Below are 23,770 nucleotides of genomic sequence, written 5' to 3'. Positions count from 1 at the left end.
AAAATTATGGAAATCTTATATAATGCTTAAACGGAATCATAAAAGATATGTATAAACCAAGGAAAAAGGACTGACCTTCATATAATATGTAAAACAGCAACAGACGAATGGTGGTTGGTAAAAGTAGATATGAACAACTGGTTTAAAAAAACAGATATACACACTCAGAAACATATTTATAAAAAAAACAATGAATATAAATCAAAAATGTAAAATATACAGTTTTTTGTGTCAGATGCTCTAAGAAATAATAATTTGACACGGGTTGTAGTAAAATTATATGCCAATTAGTTTGAATGTATAATTGTAAATGAATGAAAGTGGTGCAACAAAGTCAGAAGGGAAATGTTCTCTGTCATATGGCTGACAGAACGGTGTGTGCAGCATGGAAATAAAATGGCATGAACACACTAGGACTGATGAGGAGATGTGCAGAGCTATTTGTAGATAGGGAAAAGCTAAAAAGTAAAAAAACGAAGAGAGCTCAATGTAGCATATTATCAACAAATGAATCGGAGTAACAGAGGATATCGGTTGTAGTCTAAGAAAAAGACACATATATCTTTTCAGAAAACAATATCAGTGTAGATATGCGTACTGGCTGAAATATAGTCATCGGTAATGTAGTATGAAATGTCAATTGATAAGATAGAGTAAACGTAATAAAGTCACATAGGTAAGCCTGAAAACACAAACGGAAGGACAGAATTTTATGGTATAAAGAGGCAAGTTACAATACAGAAACAGGATGGAGATTCAGCCATTAACAAGGAGATAAAATTGTGCTAAAAGAACTGAAGCAGTTGGGACAATGTGCTCAGCTACAGTGATGATCATCATAAATTATTGCAACAACCAAATGCAGAAGATTATGATGATATCTCAACTATGGAATCACTTTTGGATAAATGGTTGAATGTCAGTGTGAAAAAGAACATTGTCAGGAATGATCTCCACTTTTGTACAATGTGGGGATTCCCCCACATGTGATAATCTTAGTCTTGCTTTTCCTCTGAGAAAGTGAAGTTACACACCTGTAGCAGGTATTTTCCAAGGACAGCACGTCTAATATTGTTTACTGGTTTTATGCAGCCCGCCCTACCAGTAGGCAGACTAGGTGTCCACCTAGGGTGGCAGAATTTGTTTTTTAATTTATAAGAATTTAAATTTACAAGCAATAAAATAACTTGCCAGAAATACAGAGAAAGTAATACACATGAATTATTTCAATCAGGTAATTCTATATTCTTCCTTAGACCACAAAATAGGGAGCGTGAAACAAGACAAGGAGATCAATTAAACAACAGTAAACAGAAAAAATGTGGTATTAACCTGATTATCCCCAGTTATTATTTATCTGAATCATTATTCCAGATTGATCGTCTGGTTGGCTTCTTCAAACCCAAAACGGTATATATTCAATTTATTTCTTTGGAAACATACTTACTGTCCAATATTAGTAGAAATAATACACCTAATTTCATTTTTCTCTTTTAAAACCAGAAATTATTTATTTTATTATGTATTTATTTATTACATTTGTATCCCACATTTTCCCACCTATTTGTAGGCTCAATGTGGCTTACATAGTACCGGAGAGGTGTTTGCAGACTCTGGTGTGAACAAATACAAAGTGATGTTGTGGTAAGATAAAATTCATGTGGCACAGCCGCATTAGGGCATCGTATAACGGAACAGTTGTGTTATGTCCATTACGTACTTTAGTTTTGTTGTGTTGCAGATATCAGGCATTTATGTTGGATCGGCAGGGTATTCCTTTTTAAACAGTTTGGTTTTTAATGTTTTCCGGAAGTTTAGGTGATTATAGGTAGTTTTCAAGGCTTTTGGTAGTGCGTTCCACAGTTGTGTGCTAATGTAGGAAAAACTGGATGCGTAGGTTGATTTGTATTTGAGTCCTTTGCAGCTTGGGTAGTGCAGATTTAGGTACATTCGTGTTGATTCGGATGTGTTTCTAGTTGGTAGATTGATCAAGTCTGTCATGTATCCTGGGGCTTCACTGTAGATAATTTTGTGAACCAGAGTGCAGATTTTGAAAGCAATGCGTTCTTTGATTGGGAGCCAGTATACTTTTTCGCAGAGGGGTTTTGAACTTTCAAATCACGTTTTTCCGAAGATAAGCCTAGCTGCCGTGTTTTGAGCGATCTGAAGTTTCTTTAAGGTTTGTTATTTACATCCCGCATAGATTCCATTGCAATAGTCTATATGGCTTAGTACCATTTATTGTACCAGGTTGCAAAATGTTTCCCTCGGGAAGAATTGCTTCAGGCGTTTGACCTTGCGCATTGAGTGGAACATTTTCTTTGTCGTGGATGTCACTTGGCTCTCTAGTGTTAAGTAGCGGTCCATTGTAACGCCGAGGATTTTCAGGCAGTCTGAGATAGGGAGGATGTAATCTGGGGTGTTGATGATTGTGGGGTTGTCCGCGCTGTGTTGGGACGAGAGGATGAGACGTGTTTTTTCTTCGTTGAGTTTTAGTTGAAATGCATTAGCCCAAGAGTCCTTGATGTTCAAGCTGTTCTTGATTTTCGTTGGTGATTTCTGTCAGGTTAGATTTATAAGGAATGTATGTTGTGACATCGTCTGCATAGTTGAAAGGGTTAAAGCCTTGGTTGGATAAGGACTTGACTAGTGGGGTCATCATTAGGTTGAAGAGGATTGGTGATAGCGGTGATCCTTGTGGTACTCCACAGTCTGCTTTCCATGGTGATGATATGTTTGAGTTTGATTTTATTTTATTTAACAATGCGAACACTTGAGTCTCTAGTCCAATTCCCACTGATTAAGGTAATCCCAGTTTCACAGGCTTCACTCCTTTTGAATTAATATTACTAAGTAATAATTTATATTACTACTAGTAAAAAAGGCCCGTTTCTGGCTGAAATGAAACGGGCGCTAGCAAGGTTATCCCCCCTCCCTCCCTCGGTCCCCTCTGAGGAGTGGAAGTAAGCCTATGTAGTCCACTGTAAGCAAGGAAGGCAATTAGGGTAATCTCTGTTTCCCCTGCGCCGTGCAGCCATCATTGCCATACACTCAATTCAAAGCAAACCTGTGAGGTGCTGCATCCACGTAGTCGTTCACCATCCTCCCTCCCCTCTCGTAGTAGACAGGAGTGGAAGTAAGCCTATGTAGTCCAGTGAAAGGAAGGAAGGCAATTAGGGTAATCTCTGTTTCCCCTATGCCGTGCAGCCGTCATTCCCATACACTCAAAACAAAGGAAACGTGTGAGGTGCTGCATCCATGTCGTTCTGCTGTTGGCGCGGCGGGATGGCGGGCGCGAGCAACTGCGAACATCGGGGAGGAGGGTGAGTGAGTGAGGGGTCAGGGCGGGGTGATGTCCAGCGGCGCCGGCGAATTGGGACAGGAGGGGGCCTTGGGGGGAGGGAGAGAGCATGCTGCGGGTCCAAGGCCGGGACTAGAACTCGGAGGAGAGGGAGGGCGGCGGCCAACAACTCAGGCTCCAAGGGGCGGCGGCGGTTCGGGAGAGGAGAGGGAGGGCGGCGGCGGTTTTTTGAGGGCGGTTGGCAGGGGGAGGAGTAGGGAAACTACTTCTCTCCCTGCCTGGGTCGCGGTTTGTTGCTGTGCGTCGAGCTGGTGTCGTCATCCGAGACGCAGCCAATCAGTGGGATGATCTACTCCATCTACCAGACCACCTTCGAGAGATCCACGGTTCCAGGCAGCCTCAGAACGTTGGAGGTGAGAATTATTATATAGGAAGAGGAATCATTACAAAGGAAAATAACAAAATTTTTTAGGAAATATTTCTGAGGAAATCTTTAGGAGACATATCTGGAACTCTGGGAAAACAGCAATCTCAACATTGCTCATCTGTAATAATATTCATTTTGTTCACATTTCTGGTCTATTATCATTTTCAAAATCTTAACCATTTCCTACTTCTGTAGAACTTCATTTGCTATATCAATTTTTCTTTCTCAAAGGTTTCGATTAGGTTAGCCATATAGCTCACTAATAAGATTATATCTGAAGCAAAGTTATTTACTACCATCGTTAGGTCCTGGAATGCCTTCCAGATGATAGTCAATGTAACCTCCACGGGAGCCGAAAACTCCAAGCTGATAGCTCTTACGGGTTTAGGAGTGGAACCGCCGACTCGGGTTCAGCTGTAAACGACTTCCGTTTCAGCTGTAAACGACTTCCGTTTCAGCATGGACTCCTAACTCACTCCTCCACTCCTTTGGACATGGTGGTTAAATGATTCGGGAGCGATGAAGCTGTTTCCAGGTCCAAGAACGTTGATGCTCCTTCGCCGGTGCTAATCAAAGGACTCACCAACCCAGTCATCTGTGGGCAGCTTGTCGCACAGTGGTCCCACACTTGCTGCACAGGGGACAAAACTCTGGCCGTCGGCGGCTGACCCCTGATTGTCCCCTTCCTCTCAGTTAAGGTAACTGCAGTTGCAGAGAGGAAATTTCAAGTAAACAAAGACAAAACTTCAGAGGACAGCTGGACCGTTGAGCGTACGAGCGTCAGGTTGCCATCTTTCCACTCTCCCTAGTATGGGACAGTCTTTGTCTGGTTTCTCCTCAGAGACCTGTATGATATGGGTAACCCTTCAGCATAGCCCTCTGAATCACTGAAACACAGAAGCCCCTCCACCACTGCAAGGTGGTGTCCCTCGGAGGGGAGAATTTTTTTTTTTTTGGGGGGGGGGGCGTGGGGACTGCGGTGCAACATTGGGAAAGCGGGCAAGACAATAGCTGTACATCATTTTAAAAGCTGCTATCAGTGCAGTGGTGGGCTTTGATCACGCTGCATTCTGCTCCTTCAAACTGGAAGAGTGTGTCAGACGGGGCTAGATGGAGCAAGCCTTGAGCAGGTGCATGGTTGAGCCCTGCTGACAGCAACCTTTGAAGCTGCATGAGACTGATGACCTGGGCAGAGGTTGAAGAGCGATGGCAGCAGCAGATGAAAGGTAGAAGGGAGGAGTGGTTGATGCTGGACATTGCGGGGGGGAGGGGGGGGAGGGATGAGGGAAGGAAGAGAAGGGAGATGCTGGACTATAGGATGGTAGGATAGGGAAAGGAAGGGGAGCTAATTGGACTTCAGGGAATGGGTCAGGATGGTGGTAGTGGTAGTAGTGTTAATGCCTTGAGTTGCCTGGTGGAAGGAGAACACGACTTAAGGCTTGCCTATGGCATAATTTACTATGGGCTGGCCCTGATTGCAGATAATACTTGCTATGAACAATCTTTCCTGCATGCTTTATCTCGGTTTTTAATATAAAAGCTAAATGTTAATTCTTGGAAATCATGCTAAAACATATTTCACTTTCAGATGTGGATTCCACATGCAGTGACTTTGATTTTGGAACAGCTCTACATATTGCTGCTTCTAACTTGTGTTCAGCGGCTGTTAAATGCTTGTTGGAAAATGGGGCCAATCCTGCTTTTAGGGTAAGGTGTTTTAAAAAGTATTAAGAAGCATAGAATTAATTCATTTTTCTTTCCTCAGTAATTAAAGGGAATGTTAACCCACAGTCATTAATAGGTGTTCTTTTGTTATTATGGCTCTTGATTACAGCTGACCAAGAAACCCACTGCCATTGCTCAAGGGTATTCTCTCTGCCATAGTGTTAAATTTGCTAGTAGACTTACAGGCTTATTTTCGAAAGAGAAGGGCACCCATCTTTTGAAACAAATCAGGAGATGGGTGTTCTTTTCCCAGGGTCGCCCAAATCGGCATAATCGAAAGCTGATTTTGGGCGTCCTCAACTGCTTTCCATCACGGGGACAACCAAAGTTCACGGGGACGTGTCAGAAGCAAGGCGGGACTGTGGCGTGCCTAAATCATAGGCATCCTTGACCGATAATGGAAAAAAGAAGGGTGTCCCTGACGAGTACTTGGGCGACTTTACTTGGTCCATTTTTTGTTACGACCAAGCCACAAAAAGGTGCCCGAACTGACCAGATGACCACCAGATGGAATCGTGGATCACCTCCCCTTACTCCCCCAGTGGTCACCAACCTCCCCTCCACCCTAAAAAAACCTTTTAAAATATTTTTTTGCCAGCCTCAAATGTCATACCCAGCTCCATGACAGCAGTATGCAGGTCCCTAGAGCAGTTTTAGTGGGTGCAGTGCACTTCAGGCAGGAGGACTCAGGCCCATCCCCCACCTTACCTGTTACACTTTTGGTAAATGTGAGTCCTTCAAAACCCACCAGAAATCTACTGTACCCACATGTAGGTGCCCCCCTTCACCCCTTAGGGCTTTGGTAGTGGTGTACAGTTGTGGGGAGTGGGTTTTGGGGGAGTTTGGAGGGGGCTCAGCACACAAGATAAGGGAGCTATGCACCTAGGAGCAATTTGTGAAGTCCACTGCAGTGCCCCCTAGGGTGCCCGGTTGGTGTCCTGGCATGTCAGGGGGACCAGTGCACTACGAATGCTGGCTAATTCCACAACCTAATGGCTTGGATGTGGTCATTTCTGAGATGGGCGTCCTCAGTTTCCATTATCGCCGAAAATTGGGGACGACCATCTCTAAGGTTGACCTAAATTTTGCGATTTGAGCATCCCCAACCGTATTATCGAAACGAAAGATGGACGCCCATCTTGTTTTGTTAATACGGGTTTCCCCACCCATTTGCCTGGACGTCCTGTGAGGACGTCCTCAGGAAAACTTGGGTGCCCCTTTCGATTATGCCCCTCTTGGTAAATTGTAGTTTAATTTTTTTTTTACTAAATTAGAGATCAAAGTTTGTGAAGAAACTGTGTTTTGAGCCTGTCTTAATTATGTCTTAAGTGTATTTCTCCTGTTTGTCCAGCAGGTGGTGCATATTTATGCTTAAAGCTGTTATAGAGGACCGACCTCTCTTTCTTAGTTATCACACAGATAAAGGAAATGCCTGTAGTGATGTAACCAGTTTTTATTTCAAACTTGACTGTTCTGGGCTACTATTGGCCTAGAGTTTGAAATTACCCAGCAGATGCTGGCTGTTGCTTCAGTTTCAGCCTGGGAGAAGAGAGAGAGTGAGGTCTTTGCTGAAGCCCTGTAAAAACAAAAAAACAGTTGTGTTTCATAACTGGTGAACAGCTATATGTCCTGATCTCCCCAAGTACTTTTTAAGAAGTAAACAAATGCTTAGTTAGTGTTATAATTGATCTGTATTTCAGTTGCCTGTTGTTTGCTGATTGCACTTCTTTTGGTTCATTACTCAAAATTTTTTAAATAGAATAAACATAATTATTTGTTTGTCTTGCCTGTCTGGACTGATAATCCTGGTGGTTTGTGTGTTGGGTCTGTGAGTGCTTTCTGAGAACTGTGGCTCCAGTAACCTAGAAATCACTGGGGATAATTTGAGAGTGGGAGAGTCGCCCAGAGACGGTTGTGACCCAGTTGGTGGGAGGGAGGATGCTAGTGTAGAGCACAAGTGGCAGGTGCAGGCTGACCTAAGCTGTGCTGGGTTAGACCCTTTAAGTGGCCACAGTGTAACAGTGTAACCCCTAGCGGGTGGCTAGGCGTTTAGTGACAGTAAATTGTAGTTTAAAATCTTTTACTAAATTAGAGATCCTCAAACTTTGCAAGGGTCACCTAGGACATTTTCACATCACCAAGAAGGCTAAAGGGTCAGACTAAAGGTCTTTCAAGCCCCCAATATCCTGTTTCCACCAGGGACCAATCCATTCCTTTTAGTGATTGGAAATGTTGGGGGTTCCCAGGGGTGTGGTAGAAAGTATATTTCTGGGCAGTTGACCACCCTACCATCTGTGAAAAGTACCACCAGCTGTATCAAAAGAATATTTTTCCAAGGACAAGCAGGCCTACTATTCTCACACATGGGTGATGTGACCCGCGTTGCCAAGTCCGCAGCTTACATCAAGTTTAAAAGAGCTTTGTGGAGCGAGAGACTCGCTCCATTGTGCATGGGCGAGTGCCTTCCCGCCTGCTTTGAGAGAGCAGGACTGCCAATTCTTTTTTACCATGATGGGGAGTGGACACCATTTTCATCCGCTCCTCACAGCCCGGTTCGGGAGAGCTTTTGTTTTTTGCGTTTTTAGGAATTTTTGCGCTGTGGTTTTCATGTTCATGTGTTCGGGTACCCTCTTTTTTCCCTTCCCTTATTTTTTAGTGATTTCTTTTTCCACTCTGTTTCCTTTCTTTTTCCATGTCTCAAGGCTGTATTTAGGCCTTGACTTCGGTCAGGTTCTCCCTTTATTTTTCTCTGGTGCCTTGTCCCTTTTTTCGGCACCATAAAAGTAATTTGATTTGGCCACGGAAGGTTTTCCTTCCATGTTCACGAAGGTTCCCAGTGACTTGTAGCGCTGTTCCCAGTGCAATAGGACACCCATTCGTGGTGTATTCAGTGTTTGGGACCTGATCATAGCCCTTACAACTGTGTCCTGTGTCTATGTATAAAGAAAAGGATCCAGTTGGCCAGAGAGGCTCAATAAGAGAAGATTTTGGAGACCAGTCCGAATCCTCGATGTTGGCATTGGCAGTGTTGGCATCAGTTGTTGCATTGGGACTATCGGTCCATATGGATGCTAGATCTGTTGACACTGGGAGCAGTTGTGCATCGAATGGATCTCCACCTGCCTTGGCGCCGGCTGCTGTACAGAGTCCCCAGGACTGATCTGCATTGGACTCGACCCCGAGGTGACGGGAGGATTCAACGTCATCCTCGTCAACACTGAGAGGCCTCAATGACTAGCTTCGGGCGAAGAGCATGACACATCGGCATTGATCCCTCTTGACACATGGTGTCAGGAGCTTTGGGATGCTGAGGGATTTGGCAACTGAAAAGCGTCAGCATAAGGAGCTCCTGCTCTATACAAGAGGTAGCCATGCAAAGATCTCCAAGCAGCCAGGACCAGCCTCCCGTCTCAATCCCAGCAGTTCTGCAATCTGTCTTTGAGCCGACACCCATCCTTTCCTGGTGTCGGCCCTTGACGAATGCATCTGTGTCTTGCTCCCTGAGCCGCTGGCTGGCTTCATCCAACAGAATGCATCGGTATCGAGGGAACTTGCACCTGCCATGCCTCTTGTTGCAATCCCGCTTAGCCCTCAGCCTGCAGTGAGGCCTTTGATGCTGGTGTTGCGTGCGGCCTCAGCGTTGATTGGCACCCAAGTCGGCACTCCCTTGACATCGGTGGAGGAAGCTTTGCCGGAGTTGATGTGAGAGCCGACTCCTTGACTCCCCTCTTGGGGACATGGTTTCTCTAGGTTTAGGCAGGCTTGGTCTCAGCCTTCGCCAGAGGAAGTTTTTGCTGATACCGATGAAGAACCCTTTTGGGAATCAGATGATCCTCGGCATTACAATGGACCGCAACCTAACACTGGAGAGCCAAGTGACATCCACAACAAAGAAAATGTTCCACTCAATGTGGAAACTCAAACGCGTGAAACAGTTCTTCCCGAGGGAAACATTTCGCAACTTGGTACAATCAGTGGTACTAAGCCATGTAGACTACTGCAATGGAATTTATGTGGGATGCAAAGAACAAACCTTAAAGAAACTTCAGACCGCTCAAAACATGGCAGCTAGGCTTATCTTCGGAAAAACGCGATTTGAAGCATTTTGTCCCGCCCATCCCAGAAATAGTGGATTATTCCTATGTCCATTCAATAACATTCTATGTCCTTTTCCTCCAGGAAGCCGTTTAATCTTTTTTAAAACACCGCTAAGCCAACCGCCCCAACCACCTTATCCGGCAACAAATTCCAGAGTCTAACCACGCGTTGAGTGAAGAAAAACTTCCTCCGATTGGTTTTAAATTTACTACACTGCAGCTTCATCGCATGCCTCCTTCTCCTAGTATTTTTGGAAAGCATGAACAGACGCGCCACATCAACCCGTTCCATTCCACTCATTATCTTATAGACCTCTATCATATCTCCCCTCAGCCGCCTTTTCTCCAAGCTGAAGAGCCCCAGCCTCTTCAGCCTTTCCTCATAGGGAAGTCGTCCCATCCCCTGAATCATCTTTGTCTCCCTTCTCTGCACCTTTTCCAATTCCACTATATCTTTTTTGAGGTGCGGCGACCAGAATTGAACACAATATTCGAGGTGCGGTCGCATCATGGAGCGATACAATGGCATAATAATATCCTCATTTTTGTTTTCCATCACTTTCCTAATAATACCTAACATTCTATTTGCTTTCCTAGCCGCAGCAGCACATTGAGCAGAAGATTTCAACGTAACATCAATGCTGACACTTAGATCCCTTTCTCGTAATGTGACTCCTAACGCGGAACCTTGCATGACGTAGTTTATTTATTTTATTTATTTATTTATTGCATTTGTATCCCACATTTTCCCACCTATTTGCAGGCTCAATGTGGCTTACAGAGTTTTGTTATGACATAGTCATTACAGGATGTCAGTTACAATTAGCAATGTACAAAGATTAAGTAAGAGAAGAGAGAAGGAAGGTGTTAGGCCGGATAGTTTAGAAGATGGACTTTAGTTATAGTTTGGGTTCCTCTTTCCCACATGCATCACTTTGCACTTGCTCACATTAAACGTCATCTGCCATCTAGATGCTGTAGGCATGCAACTGAGGTACTTATATATTAGATAACATTATCAGATAGCAATGAAATGAACTCGTGTCTAGGGAGGGTACCTCTATAGCCTGTATGACATGCTAGCTGTGTGAGGAAATGAACAATGCCATGCCACAGATGAAATATATTTTGGTTTATTATGTAAAGAAAATATATATAAATAGTTCTGCATAGTGCCAAACAAAATACAAAAATAACTTGCTATAAAAATAGATTATCACAAGAATAGATTACCATCTGATTATCCTAATGCCCTAACTAAAGGAGTGATTACACAACCCACTACAATCATGAATTCCTAATGATTGCTATCAGAACTTATCACACGTCTTATGCAAAACACAGTGATCAGCTGACTACATAGACCAGAAGTCCTGAAGTAAACCTATATGACTCAGATAAATTACTACTACTACTACTACTTAACATTTCTAGAGCGCTACTAGGGTTACGCAGCGCTGTACAATTTAACAAAGAGAGACAGTCCCTGCTCAAAGAGCTTACAATCTAATAGACAAGTGAACGGTCGGTCCGATAGGGGCAGTCAAATTGGGGCAGTGGATTCACCGAACGGTAAGGGTTAGGTGCCGAATGCAGCATTGAAGAGGTGGGCTTTAAGCAAAGACTTGAAGACGGGCAGGGAAGGGGCTTGGCGTAAGGGCTCAGGAAGGTTGTTCCAAGCATAGGGTGAGGCGAGGCAGAATGAGCGGAGCCTGGAGTTGGCGGTGGTGGAGAAGGGTACTGAGAGGAGGGATTTATCCTGTGAACGGACTAATTCCCCAACTGTAGGTAATGTGTTCGGATATCTCACCTTGCTGTCTGTGACAGACTCCTCTGATTCGATCTGAAGTCTCAGCGAATCTCAGTTCAGAGATAAGTCCAAGGGTAAATCTGAATGTAGATTACACAGTACTACAGCAAGAAAATAATTGATATTAGTCGTCCAAGATAAGTAACGTTTGATTGTTTACTTTCACTTGAAAAATTTTTGTTGAATGTCTCACCCCATAAATATTTGATAAGGTGGTTGGCCATTTGTTTCATGAATATTTGAATTACGTGGAGTTTTTTTAAAGACTTATGATTAAAAAATGGAGTCCTCTTTACTAAAAAGGTTTGGTCCTTTAAAACGAGGTGTCTCCGGGATTACTGAGGTCTTTTTTTCTCCACAGATTTTTCATTGAAACATGTCACAAACGCCTTTGAATACCTTTATCACTGTAGAATTAGTGCATAAGTTCTGATTTTAATTACCCCCATATAGACTGGGTTAATGTAACATCAGGGCACGCTAGGGAGGTAAACTTTCTTGATGAAATCAAGGACAGCTTTATGGAGCAGCTGGTACAGGAGCCGACGAGAGAAGGAAAAATTCTAGACTTAGTCATTTGTGGAGAGCATGATCTGGTACGGGAGGTTGCAGTCCGGGGACCGCTTGACAACAGTGATCATAGCATGATCGGCTTTGAAATTTGCTTTCAAAGAGGTAAACATAGGAAGTCAAATATGTTAGCGTTTAACTTTAAAAAAGGAAGCTATGATAAAATGAGAAGAATGGTAAAAAAAAAACTTAGAGGAGCGACTGAGAGGGTAAGAAACCTACAACAGGTGTGGATGCTGTTCAAAACCACCGTCCTGGAGGACCAGGCCAAACATATTCCACGTATCAGAAAAGGAGGACAGAAGACAAAACGACAGCCAGCATGGTTAAAAAGTGAGGTAAAGGAGGCTATTGGAGCTAAAAAGGAATCCTTCCGAAAATGGAAGAAGGAACAGTCTGAAGACAATAAGAAGCGGCATAAGGAATGTCAAGTTAGATGCAAAGCACTGATATGAAAGGCAAAGAGGGATTTTGAAAGAAAGATAGCGTTAGAGGCAAAAACTGATAGTAAAAATTTTTTTAGATACATTAAAAGCAGGAAGCCGGCAAAAGAATCGGTTGGCCCGCTGGATGACCAGGGTGTAAAAGGGGCGATCAGGGAAGACAAAAAAAATAGCAGAAAAATTAAATGAGTTCTTTGCTTCGGTCTTCACCGAGGAAGATTTGGGTGGGATACTGGTGCCGGACAAGGTATTCGAGGCTGACAAGTCGGAAATATCTGTAAACCTGGAAGACGTAACGGAGCAGTTTGGCAAACTGAAGAGTAGCAAATCTCCTGGACCGGATGGTATTCATCCAAGGGTACTGATAGAACTAAAAAATGAGCCGGCGGAGCTACTGCTAGATATAAGTAATTTATCTTTAAAATCAAGCGTAGTACCAGAAGATTGGAGGGTGGCCAATGTAATGCCGATATTTAAAAAAGGTTCCAGAGGAGATCTGGGAAATTATAGACCGGTGAGTCTGATGTCAGTGCCGGGCAAAATGTTAGAGACTATTATAAAACCAAACATATAAAGAGGAATCCAATAAAATTTATATGGAAATATGATGTTTGATTTTAACAAAATATTTCTAAAAAGCAAGGAAAAGACCTCAAAATGCCCGACCGCTTACTTTCAGTTTTCGGCGGCTTTAACTGGGGGCGTGGTGTTCATCACTGGTCATAAAAACCTTGCTTGGAAAGAATTGTTTTAACTTTTATTTCCAAAAAGATTTTAGCAATTTTGCTCTTTTTTACAAAAAAGTTTTTTTTAATATATTGACAATATCAATGCTAACTTTAAATTTTATTTGGTTCATGAAAACCTTCATTAATTCTCATGAAGTGCTATAAAGCATGGCTTAGTGCTGCTTTAAGCCATGATCAGATCAAGAGAGAGGAAAAACATTTTCTCAATGCTTTCTCTGTCGAAGCACAGCCCTTGAAAAAGCCTACACGCGAAACGGATGGGGCCACCGTCGGGTAACAGATAAGTGCTCGACTTTACTTTATTTTTGTAAAGCTGCTTTATAGCACTAGTTAAAATTTTAAAGAATTAATTGAATTAATAGTGCACGAAGAGCCCACCCCTAGTGATAATCGTTGGATTCTTCCCTCAGTGTGGCCTGAGCTGGGTGCACCATTATCCACTGTAGTTTGCACACCATGGAACATATTTATGGGTAGGTGACTGACGTGGTATCTTTTTTTCCTAACCTCATTGAAGCTGTGAGGGTTCTATGATTCATTAGTTAAAATGTCTTTTACTGTAGCTGCCTGCCTGTGGCTTATGCAGTGTGTGCGAGAATGGTTTTTCTTACATACAGCTATTCTCTGTCCTGTGGAGGGTGCTTTCTGGGAACAGTTGGCTATGGAGCAGAAGGCTGACCAGATTTCTTGGAATATGAGAGGTTTGTATGCTCTTACTCTTAGTTGGGATTTTGCCATCTGGGTACATTTATTCCTTCCGTTTTGTTGTTGCATGCTGATAGGGGGTCTTTTAGTAAAGCTTAGCTCAAGTTATCTGCCACAGGGCCCATTTTATTCCTATGGGCCCTGCTGCAGATAACTTGAGCTAAGCTTTAGTAAAAGACCCCCATAGTGTTTTCCTATGGAAATGCACCGGGAACAGCGCGGGACTTTTGATCATTTGCCTGTCTGTGTATATGTGAAAAAGAGGCTTTGCAGTTTCCTGTGGGAAAGCTTTGTGAACAGCTTTCTTGCGACCAGTGCATTTCTTTATACCTCATTCCTGTTCAGTTCTTTATCTTCTTCTTTCTTTCTTCTTTATGGAAATCTGCCTCACAGGAGTTTTTATTATAGGCAGATTAGTGCTTCCTATGCCTCCACTGTAATAGTCCATTGGAGCCACTTGTCTGTGGAACCACAGTCTGCTAGGTTTTAGCCAGCAACCTTTTGCATAGCTTGTATTTAAAGCAGCACTTAGTGGTCCAGTCCACTGTTTTATATCGGTGGGATATTTATACATGCATACACAGCTCTGCATCAGTGCTTCCTTGTCATCAGCAGCAGATGAATCCATTAACTGATGGGTTGTATCTGCCTACCAGCAGGTGGAGATAGAGAACACTGAAAAACCACAGTGACCCTTGGACGGCTAGCCCCAACTGCCTTCAGTATTTCTGTACAGGGCCGTGCCAACACGGTAAGCGGGGTAAGCACCGCAGGGGGGCGCCGACCTCTGGAGGGCGCCGCCGTGCCATGCTTACCCTCGCCACTTACCTCAGCTCCCGGACCCCGACAGCAGCCCTTTTATTTAAATTTACTTCCGACGTTGCAGCAGCTGAGCAGCGTCAGTGAAAGCGCTGCCGACGTCTCCAGCCTTCCCTTCACGCTCGTTCGTTCCCTCAGTGTCCCGCCCTCGCAAGGAAATGACGTCAGAAGAAGGCGGGACACTGAGGGAATGCATGAGCGGGAAGAAGGCTGGAGACGTCGGCAGCGCTTTCACTGACGCTGCGCAGCTGCTGCCACGATGGAGGTAAATTTAAATTAAATACAAGAAACCAGACTCAGAGAGCGGGCAGGTGGACATGGGAGGGCAGGGGAGAGAGGAGAATTGCTGGATAAGGAGGGATGGAGGAGGGAAGGGCAGAGAGGGACAAGGATGGACATGGATGGGAGGGCAGGGCCCAGGGAGAGAGGAGAAATTGCTGGAAATGGAGGGGAGGGGAGAGAGGAGAATTGCTGGATATGGATGGAGGAGGGAAGGGCAGAGAGGGACATGGATGGGAGGGCAGGGCCCAGGGAGAGAGGAGAAATTGCTGGACATGGAGGGGAGGAAAGAGAGGAGAATTGCTGGATATGGATGGAGGGGAGAGAAGGTTAGAGAGGGACAAGGATGGACATGGATGGAGGGGAAGGGAGAGAGAAGAAATGCTGGGCATGGATGGAGGGGAGGGACGAGAGAGGGAGATGAGATGAGGGAAAAGGGAGAAAACCTGCACATAGATGGAGAAAATAGGCAGAAGCTGGATCCACTGGACAGTCTGCAGAGGACCCAGCTTTTACTTATGGATGTAAGGCAAGAGATGAAGAAGAAAGGAGGAAAGTAAAGAAATAAATGGAAAGGAAGCCCTGGAAACTGAGTTAAGAGGACAGATAGCAGCAGAATCAGGTACTGGGCCAGCATGATCAAGTCACCAGACAACAAAAGTAGAAAAAAAATCATTTTATTTTCATTTTAGTGTTTGGAAAAATCATTTTATTTTCATTTTAGTGTTTGGAATATGTCCACTTTGAGAATTTGCATCTGCTATCTTATTTCGAAATGTATAGCAATTTGTTTCTAAGAAAATTGCTGATAATTCCTGTCAGTGTAGCAAGTGATGAGCGATCATTTTCACGGTTAAAAATCATACAAAATTATTTTCGATCAAGTATTTTGCAAGAAAGGCTTGTAAGCTTTTCCATGATTGCTATTGAGAATGATATATGTGCCCAGTTAGATATCAAAGACTTAATTACTAGTTTCGTGAACATGAAAGCACGAAAAGCTAAGTGGTTGTAAACCCTCTATTTGTTCAGCAAGCCCACAAAGATGCACTCCATCTTTCAGCTCCTATTTCTTTTGCATCTTGTGCCACACAGGAGGGGGGGGGGGGGGGGGGGGGGGCGCCAACTGATAGTCTGCAGGGGGGCACCAGAGACCCTAGGCAAGGCCTACTACTACTACTATTTAGCATTTCTTTAGCGCTACAAGGTGTGCGCTGCGCAAACAGAAGAAAGACTGTCCCTGCTCAAAGAGCTTATAATCTAATAGACAAAAAAATAAAGTAATCAAATCAATTAATGTGTACAGGAAGGAGGAGAGGAGGGTAGATAGAAACGAGTGGTTACAAGTGGTTACGAGTCAAAAGCAATATTAAAGAGGTGGGCTTTCAGTCTAGATTTAAAGGTGGCCAAGGATGGGGCAAGACGTAGCGGCTCAGGAAGTTTATTCCAGGCATAGGGTGCAGCGAGACAGAAGGCGCGAAGTCTGGAGTTGGCAGTAGTGGAGAAGGGAACAGATAAGGATTTATCCATGGAGTGGAGTGCACAGGAAGGGGTGTAGGGAAGGACGAGTGTGGAGAGATACTGGGGAGCAGCAGAGAGTACATTTATAGGTTAGTAGAAGAAGTTTGAACAGGATGCGAAAACGGATAGGGAGCCAGTGAAGTGACTTGAGGAGAGGGGTAGTATGAATAAAGTGACCCTGGCGGAAGACGAGATGGGCAGCAGAGTTTTGAACCGATTGGAGAGGGGAGAGGTGACTAAGTGGGAGGCCAGCAAGAAGCAGATTGCAGTAGTCTAAACAAGAGGTGACAAGGGTGTGGATGAGGGTTTTGGTAGAGTGCTCGGAAAGAAAGGGGCGGATTTTACGGATGTTGTAAAGAAAGAAACGACAGGTCTTGGCGATCTGCTGGATATGAGCAGAGAAGGAGAGAGAAGAGTCAAAGATGACCCCAAGGTTTCGAGCTGAGGAGACAGGGAGAATGAGAGAGCCATCAACAGAAATAGAAAACGGGGGGAGTGGGGAGGTGGGTTTGGGGGGAAAAATGAGAAGCTCGGTTTTGGTCATGTTTAATTTCAGGTGACGTTGAGACATCCAGGCAGCAATGTCAGACAAGCACGCTGAAACTTTGGTTTGGATGCAAGTTGAGATATCAAGGCCCTGTTTCTCTATCTCCCAACAGGTGTGGACGTAGCTTGATCAGCTCCTGGATTTCTGCCTGGGGTGGCTCCTGTGCTTTGCCAGTTGAGCAGGGGTATTGTGGCTGGTGGTGCCCTCTTTAAAGGCATATAGGTTCGCCCTTTCCCTGCCTTACCCATTCCCCCCGCCTCCCGGAGGCCCTCTGTTGCTGCCTGCCTCCAACTTTCCTCACAGCGTAAAAAAAAAAAAAAGCGCTTTTGCTGTGTGGCTGTTCTGAGGCTTTTGCCAGAGATTCTGGTTCTGTGCAGCTTGACCGGAGCTCGTTGACTCGGTCTTCTGAGGTGAGAGTGGTGCCCAGCTCCTCTGGGGAGGTCTCGCGGACGCCGTTCTGAACGGGGTAAGTTTTGGCGCGAAGCCGCAATTTTATTGCTATATTTCCGTCCAGTTGGGCGATGGCTGCTGAAGGAGTTAAGCTCTGCTCCCGTTGTGGTAAGCGCAGATCAGCAGCGGGGCTGTGCAAAACGTGCTCACACTAGTACGAGCATGCCGAGTGATGATTCTTCCTGCTCGATGGAGCTGGCAGCGGGCGTCATTTTGGAAGTGGCGCATATCCTTTTTTTCCGCCATGGTCGGGATGTGGGGAGTCTGAGGGATCTGGCAGGCCCTCAGGGATGGATGATCCAGAGGAGGGTACCTGTTTGCCACTGGATTTGGATGATCCCAGTGCGCTTCGGATTTTCCACCGCGACGAGCTGCCAGCTCTCATTACTGACGCCTTGCAGGCCCTCTCGATTGATGATCCTCCTGAAGGCGAGGCCTCCTCTGTTAATCTTAGGATGGCGAGTACTAAGAAGCCTACTCGGGCCTTTCCAGTGCATGACTCTATCCAAGAGCTTATTTCAGCTCAATGGTCTGCCACCGATGGGCCGTTGAAAGTGGCCAGGGCTATGGGTCAGCTTTACCCTCTGAGTGAGGAGCACTTGGCCCCTTTGGGGATGCCTAAAGTGGATGCGTTGGTCATGGCGGTGACTAAAAAGACCACTCTCCCCGTAGAGGGAGGGGTCGCTTTGAAAAACATACAGGACCGGTGGCTGGAATCCGCGCTGAAGCGGTTCTTTGAAATTGCGGGCCTTGCCTTAAGGGCATCTATTTGCAGTTCCTATGCAGCCCGGGCATGTCTTTCCTGGTTTCAGCGGGTGGTGGAACAGCCTGCGGATGGTGCGGGGTCCCTCTTTGAGGTTGCCCCGTGGATTTTGAGGTTGCCCCGTGGATGGAGTCGGCCCTGTCATTTTTGGCTGACACCCTTTATGATATGGTCAGAGCTTCGGCTAAATAGATCTCTGTGGCGGTTTCTGCCCGCCGCCTTCTTTGTCTTCGGCATTGGGCAGGTGATATGGCCTCTAAGCAAAGGCTGGTGAGGTTACCCTTTTGGGGCCTCCTGTTATTTGGAGAGGACTTGGAGAAGATTGTGAAAGACCTGGGGGACTCTAAGCCCCAGCGGTTACCTGAGGATAGGCCGAGGTCTTCTTCTAAGGGTCCTGTATTTCCCTCCTATTTCAGACCTCGCTTCCATGAAGCTCGCAGGTATCACCCGGGGTGCTCTGCTGGGTTTTCTCAACGAGCCCGTTTTCAGCAGAGGAACTCCTTTCGCTCGGACAAACGCTCCGCAGCGGACGGGTCTCGGCCTGGAGTTCAGGGGCGTGCTCCACAATGATGGGACGCCGGTCCAGTCCTCGATTCCTGCAGTAGGAGGACGTCTTTCCCTCTTTCTAGAGGAGTGGACCAAGATTACCTCGGATCAGTGGGTCTTGGACCTGATCAAAGAAGGTTACCGATTGGAATTCGGTGCCCCGGTGAGAGACGTGTTTGTGGAGTCCCGATGCGGTACTGTCGTAAAATGGGCGGCGGTAGAGGAGACCTTGCAAGTCTTGCTGCACCTTGGAGCGGTGATCCCGGTTCCTCCCGCCGAACGCAGCTGCAGCCGCTATTCCATTAATTTTGTCGTGCCTCGAAAAGGCGGGTTGTTCAGACCGATCCTCAACTTACGAAGAGTCAACGAGGCCCTAAGAGTACGACACTTTCGCATGGAAACCCTGCGCTCCGTCATTGCGGAGGTACAGCCAGGAGAGTTTCTCACGTCTCTGGACCTAAAAGAAGCATACTTGTATATTCCTATTTGGCCCCCGCATCAGCGGTTTCTCTGGTTTGCGGTGTTGGGACAAAATTTCCAGTTCCGGGCCTTGCCGTTCGGCCTAGCCACAGCTCCCCGTACCTTTTCCAAGGTAATGGTGGTGGTAGCTGCCTGTCTCAGGCGAGAGGGTATCAGATAAATGTTTAATAGTAGTAGTAGTAGTAGTAGTAGAGTTCACCCATATCTCGACGACTGGCTCATCAGAGCGGATTTGGTAGTCGAAAGTCACCTGGTCACAGACAGAGTGGTTACAGTCCTGCAGACTCTAGGCTGGGTGGTCAATATGCCCAAAAGTCACCTGACCCCCTCTCAGTCTCTCGAGTATTTGGGGCTCCGGTTTGACACGGCCTCAGGGTTTGTCTTTCTCCCCGACCGATGGCAGTGCAAGCTTCAGAATCAGGTCCGTCTGCTCCTGCGGATGCTTCGCCCGCGAGCTTGGGACTTTGTCCAGCTGCTGGAGTCGATGACAGCCACCTTCGAGGTGGTTCCATGGGCGAGAGCGCATATGGAGGCCTCTGCAGATTGCCCTGCCTCAACAATGGTCTCTGATTTCCCAGGAATATCAACGCAGACTAATGTTGCTCCCTGCGGCCCGTCTCAGTATGGAGTGGTGGCTCTCTGACAGGATGCTGCGCCAAGGAATGCTGCTTGCGCTTCCATCTTGGTGCCTGGTGATAACGGATGCCAGCCTTTTGGGCTGGGGAGCACATTGCCAGGGAAGCTATGCTCAGGGTCAGTGGACACCCGTGGAAGCGGAGTGGTCCATCAATCGCTTGGAACTGAGAGCGATATTCCAGTCAAGACTGTGAAGGGGCTTGCTGTCTGGGTTCTGTCAGCCAACACGACAGCGGTGGCCTAAATAAATCGTCAGGGAGGCACTCAGTGCAGGGCCCTGGCCGCGGAGGCCGCTCAGATTTGCCACTGGGCCGAGCTCCACCTGCAGCTTCTGTCAGCAGCTCACATAGCAGGTCAGAGCAACGTGCAGGCCGATTTTCTCAGCAGGCATCAAATCGACCCGCCGGAATGGGAACTGGCAGAAGAAGTTTTTCTTCAGATTTGTGCCAAATGGGGGACACCAGAAATGGATCTAATGGTGTCAGGTGCAAACACCAAAGTCCCTCGCTTTTTCAGCAGAAGGAGAGATCCTCACTCGGCAGAGTCGGATGCTCTGGCCCAACCCTGGCCTTCGGGCCTCCTGTATGTGTTCCCTCCTTGGCCCTTGATAGGGCAGGTCCTACTGCGGATTCGACTACACCGGGGATTGATGATTCTTATCGCTCCGGACTGGCCAAGGCGTCCGTGGTATGCAGATCTCCGCCGGATGCTGTTGGAGGCACCAGTTCCTTTGCCCCTGGTGCCGAACCTGTTGGTTCAGAGTCCGGTGTCTATGGAGGATCCCTGCCGATTTGGTCTTACGGCCTGTCTCTTGAGAGAGCTCAATTGAGAGACAAGGGCTATTCTAACAAGGTCATTTCTACTCTCTTGCAGGCCCGCAAGCTGTCCACGTCCGCAGCTTATGCTCGGATCTGGCGCTATTTTGAGGCATGGTGTGTTTTAAAGGCGATCACTCCCACGCGGGCTACTGTCTCACCGGTGCTGGACTTTTTGCAGGATGGCTTACAAAAAGGCCTGGCTTACAATTCCCTGCGGGTTCAAGTGGCAACATTGGCATGCTATCGAGGGAAAGTCTCTGGCTTGGCCCTTGCTGCTCATCCAGACATTGCCCGATTTCTCAGAGGGGTGCTTAGGTTCCATCCTCCCGTGTGGGCGCCTTGTCTGGCCTGGAATCTGGGGCTGGTGTTGAAGGCTCTCCAGCGTTCGCCTTTCGAGCCACTTATGCGAGCTTCGGAGGAGGATGTGACTCTCAAAACAGTCTTTTTGGTGGCCATGACATCGGCTAGATGCATGTCTGAGCTTCAGGCGCTGTCCTGTCGGGACCCTTTTCTGCAATTCTCAGAGTCCGGAGTAACGGTACATACGGTGCCTTCCTTTCTGCCTAAGGTGGTTTCAGTGTTTCACCTGAACCAGCCCATTTTTCTTCCTTCCTTTTCTAGGGAAGATTTCCTGGACTCCTTTGGGCAGTTACATCTTTTGGATGTTCGCAGGGCTCTGTTGCAGTATCTTCAGATGTCAAATGACTTCAGGACTTCTGATCACCTTTTTGTATTGTTGACAGGTCCTTGACGAGGGTGCCCGACGTCTAAGGCCACTATAGCCCGTTGGCTCAAGGAAGTCATTTTTTCTGCGTATCTGCTTTCTGACTGGTCTCCGCCTGAAGCGTTTAAGACGCATTCCACGAGAGCGATTTCCTCCTCATGGGCTGAAACAGGTGCACTCTTTCTTCAAGAGATCTGTAGTGCGGCTACTTGGGCTTCTCAGCTCTCTTTTGTCCGGCATGACAGGCTGGATGTTGCAGCGAAGCAGGATGCGACTTTTGGAGCACAAGTGCTTGCTCGCACTGTGGCCTGTTCCCACCCTAAGTAGGGAGTGCTTTTGTACATCCCATCAGTTAATGGATTCATCTGCTGCTGACGACAAGGAAGGGAAAATTAGGTTCTTACCTTGGTAATTTTCTTTCCTTTAGTCACAGCAGATGAATCCATGATCCCTCCCTGGCTGATTTTGTTGTTGTTTGTTCAGTTCTTTTATGCAGATATTTATATCTCATCGGGAGAAGTTGGAAACCAGTTTTCAGAATTTCTACGTATTGTTCTATGACAGGAGGTTGAGATCGTCCCTCCTTTGATGCTCCTGTTCTGGGGCGGTTGTTCGCTGTGAGGAAAGTTTATGTTATTCTACCTTTATGATTCACTCTGCTTTGGAAATCTCAAATACTGAAGGCAGCTGGGGCTAGCCGTCCAAGGGTCACTGTGGTTTTTCAGTGTTCTCTATCTCCACCTGCTGGTAGGCGGATACAACCCATCAGCTAATGGATTAATCTGATGTGACTAAAGGAAAGAAAATTACCAAGGTAAGAACCTAATTTTCCCTTTTGGTTGCCTTCCGGCTTCTTTATAGCTTCTTAATCTCTTTAAGGTACAGATATTCCTTTTACTTGGAACAACTGAGCAGTGTTTAGGAAACAGCTTAAAGCATTTTTATTCTCAAAAAGTTACCTACGGATATAACTCAGTAGATGAATCATAACAGATGAGAACAACATAAAACATGCTTTTTTGGAGAATATGTTTATTTTAGGAAATCAAACATATAAAAGACAAGTGACCGACTCACCCGCAAATGCGCAGTAGAGACTTCCCTCTCTGTCCAGCCCTCGCGTCAAGACATGATGACGTCAGAGGGTGGAACAGAGAGGGAAACGGATGCTGCTGGCCTGCCGCTGGAGAGCCTGGAGACGAAGGAAAGGAACATCGCCGGCACATCATCCTACACCCTCCCCCCATCCTCGACGTCGCCGCTGCTCCCTCCCCCCTCCGTATCGGGCCCCCTGCACTGACATGACAGCGCCTCTCACCTCCATGTGGAAGCGTTGCAGGCAGCAGCACAGCGATCTGCTGCTGCCTGCAGCGCTTTCACACGGAGGTGAGAGGCGCTCTTATGTCAGTGCAGGGGGCCCAGCACGGAGGGAGGAGGGTAGCTGGACATGGGGGGGAGGGCAGGGGAGGGAACAGAGTGGGGGGGAGGCCAAGGGAAAGAGGAGGGTTACTGGATATGGGGGGAGGGCAGGGGAGAGAGGAGGGTCGATGGACGGGGTGAGGCCAGGGGAGACAGGAGGGCTGCTGGACATGGGGGGGAGGGCAGGGGAGAGAACAGGGTTGCTGGACATGGATCGATGGAGGGGAGGGCAGGGGAGAGAGGAGGGTTACTGGACATGGGGGGAGGGCAGGGGAGAGAGCAGGGTTGCTGGACATGGATCGATGGAGGGGAGGGCAGGGGAGAGAGGAGGGTTGCTGGACATGGGAGGGCAGGGGAGAGAGGAAGGTTGCTGGACATGGGGGGAGGGCATGGGAGAGAGCAGGGTTTGTGGACGGGGGGGGGGGGGAGGAGGCCAAGGGAAAGAGGAGGGTTGCTGGATATGGGGGAGGGCAGGGGAGAGAGGATGGTTGGTGGACTGGAGGAGGCCAGGGTGTACAGGAGGGCTGCTGGACATGGGGGGGAGGGCAGGGGAGAGAGCAGGGTTGCTGGCCATGGATCGGGGGAGGGGAGGGCAGGGGAGAGAGGAGGTTTGCTGGACATGGAGGTGAGAATTACAAATCTCGCCCGTTTTAACGGGCTTAATGGCTAGTATTTTGTGTTCTGGTGTTTGTGTGTCATGGGGATATATAATGTCAGTAGGGGTTTTCCCAATTGAATGGGGATATCCTGAAAGCCCCGACAGACTGGGTGTGCCCTGAGGACTAGGTTGAAAACCTCTATCCTAGTGGTTCATCTAACATGATAATGTTAGTCAGCATTCTTTTTCTCAAGTCGTGAGGGGTTGGTAGTGAGCATCTTGTGCCTCCTGTGGTGTATCCATCCACAAGTCTTATGTCTAGTTTTTACTTTGTATTATTGCC

General features: G+C 46.8%; 1 protein-coding gene across 6 annotated transcripts in view; it reads left to right on the top strand.

The window, feature by feature from the left end:
* CLIP4 (CAP-Gly domain containing linker protein family member 4) overlaps positions 1–23,770 on the top strand; it is a 168,181-nt gene that overhangs the window by 61,247 nt on the left and 83,164 nt on the right. For all 6 annotated transcript variants that reach the window (XM_030196127.1, XM_030196123.1, XM_030196125.1 and 3 more), the window contains one exon: positions 5,317–5,435. In XM_030196127.1, the coding sequence (XP_030051987.1) occupies positions 5,317–5,435 (119 nt within the window). The remainder of the gene's footprint in view (positions 1–5,316; positions 5,436–23,770) is intronic.

The sequence above is a fragment of the Microcaecilia unicolor genome, chromosome 3 (assembly GCF_901765095.1).
Source record: "Microcaecilia unicolor chromosome 3, aMicUni1.1, whole genome shotgun sequence".
In the NCBI taxonomy this organism is placed as follows: domain Eukaryota; kingdom Metazoa; phylum Chordata; class Amphibia; order Gymnophiona; family Siphonopidae; genus Microcaecilia; species Microcaecilia unicolor.
This window is presented reverse-complemented; position numbering and strand designations above follow the sequence as displayed.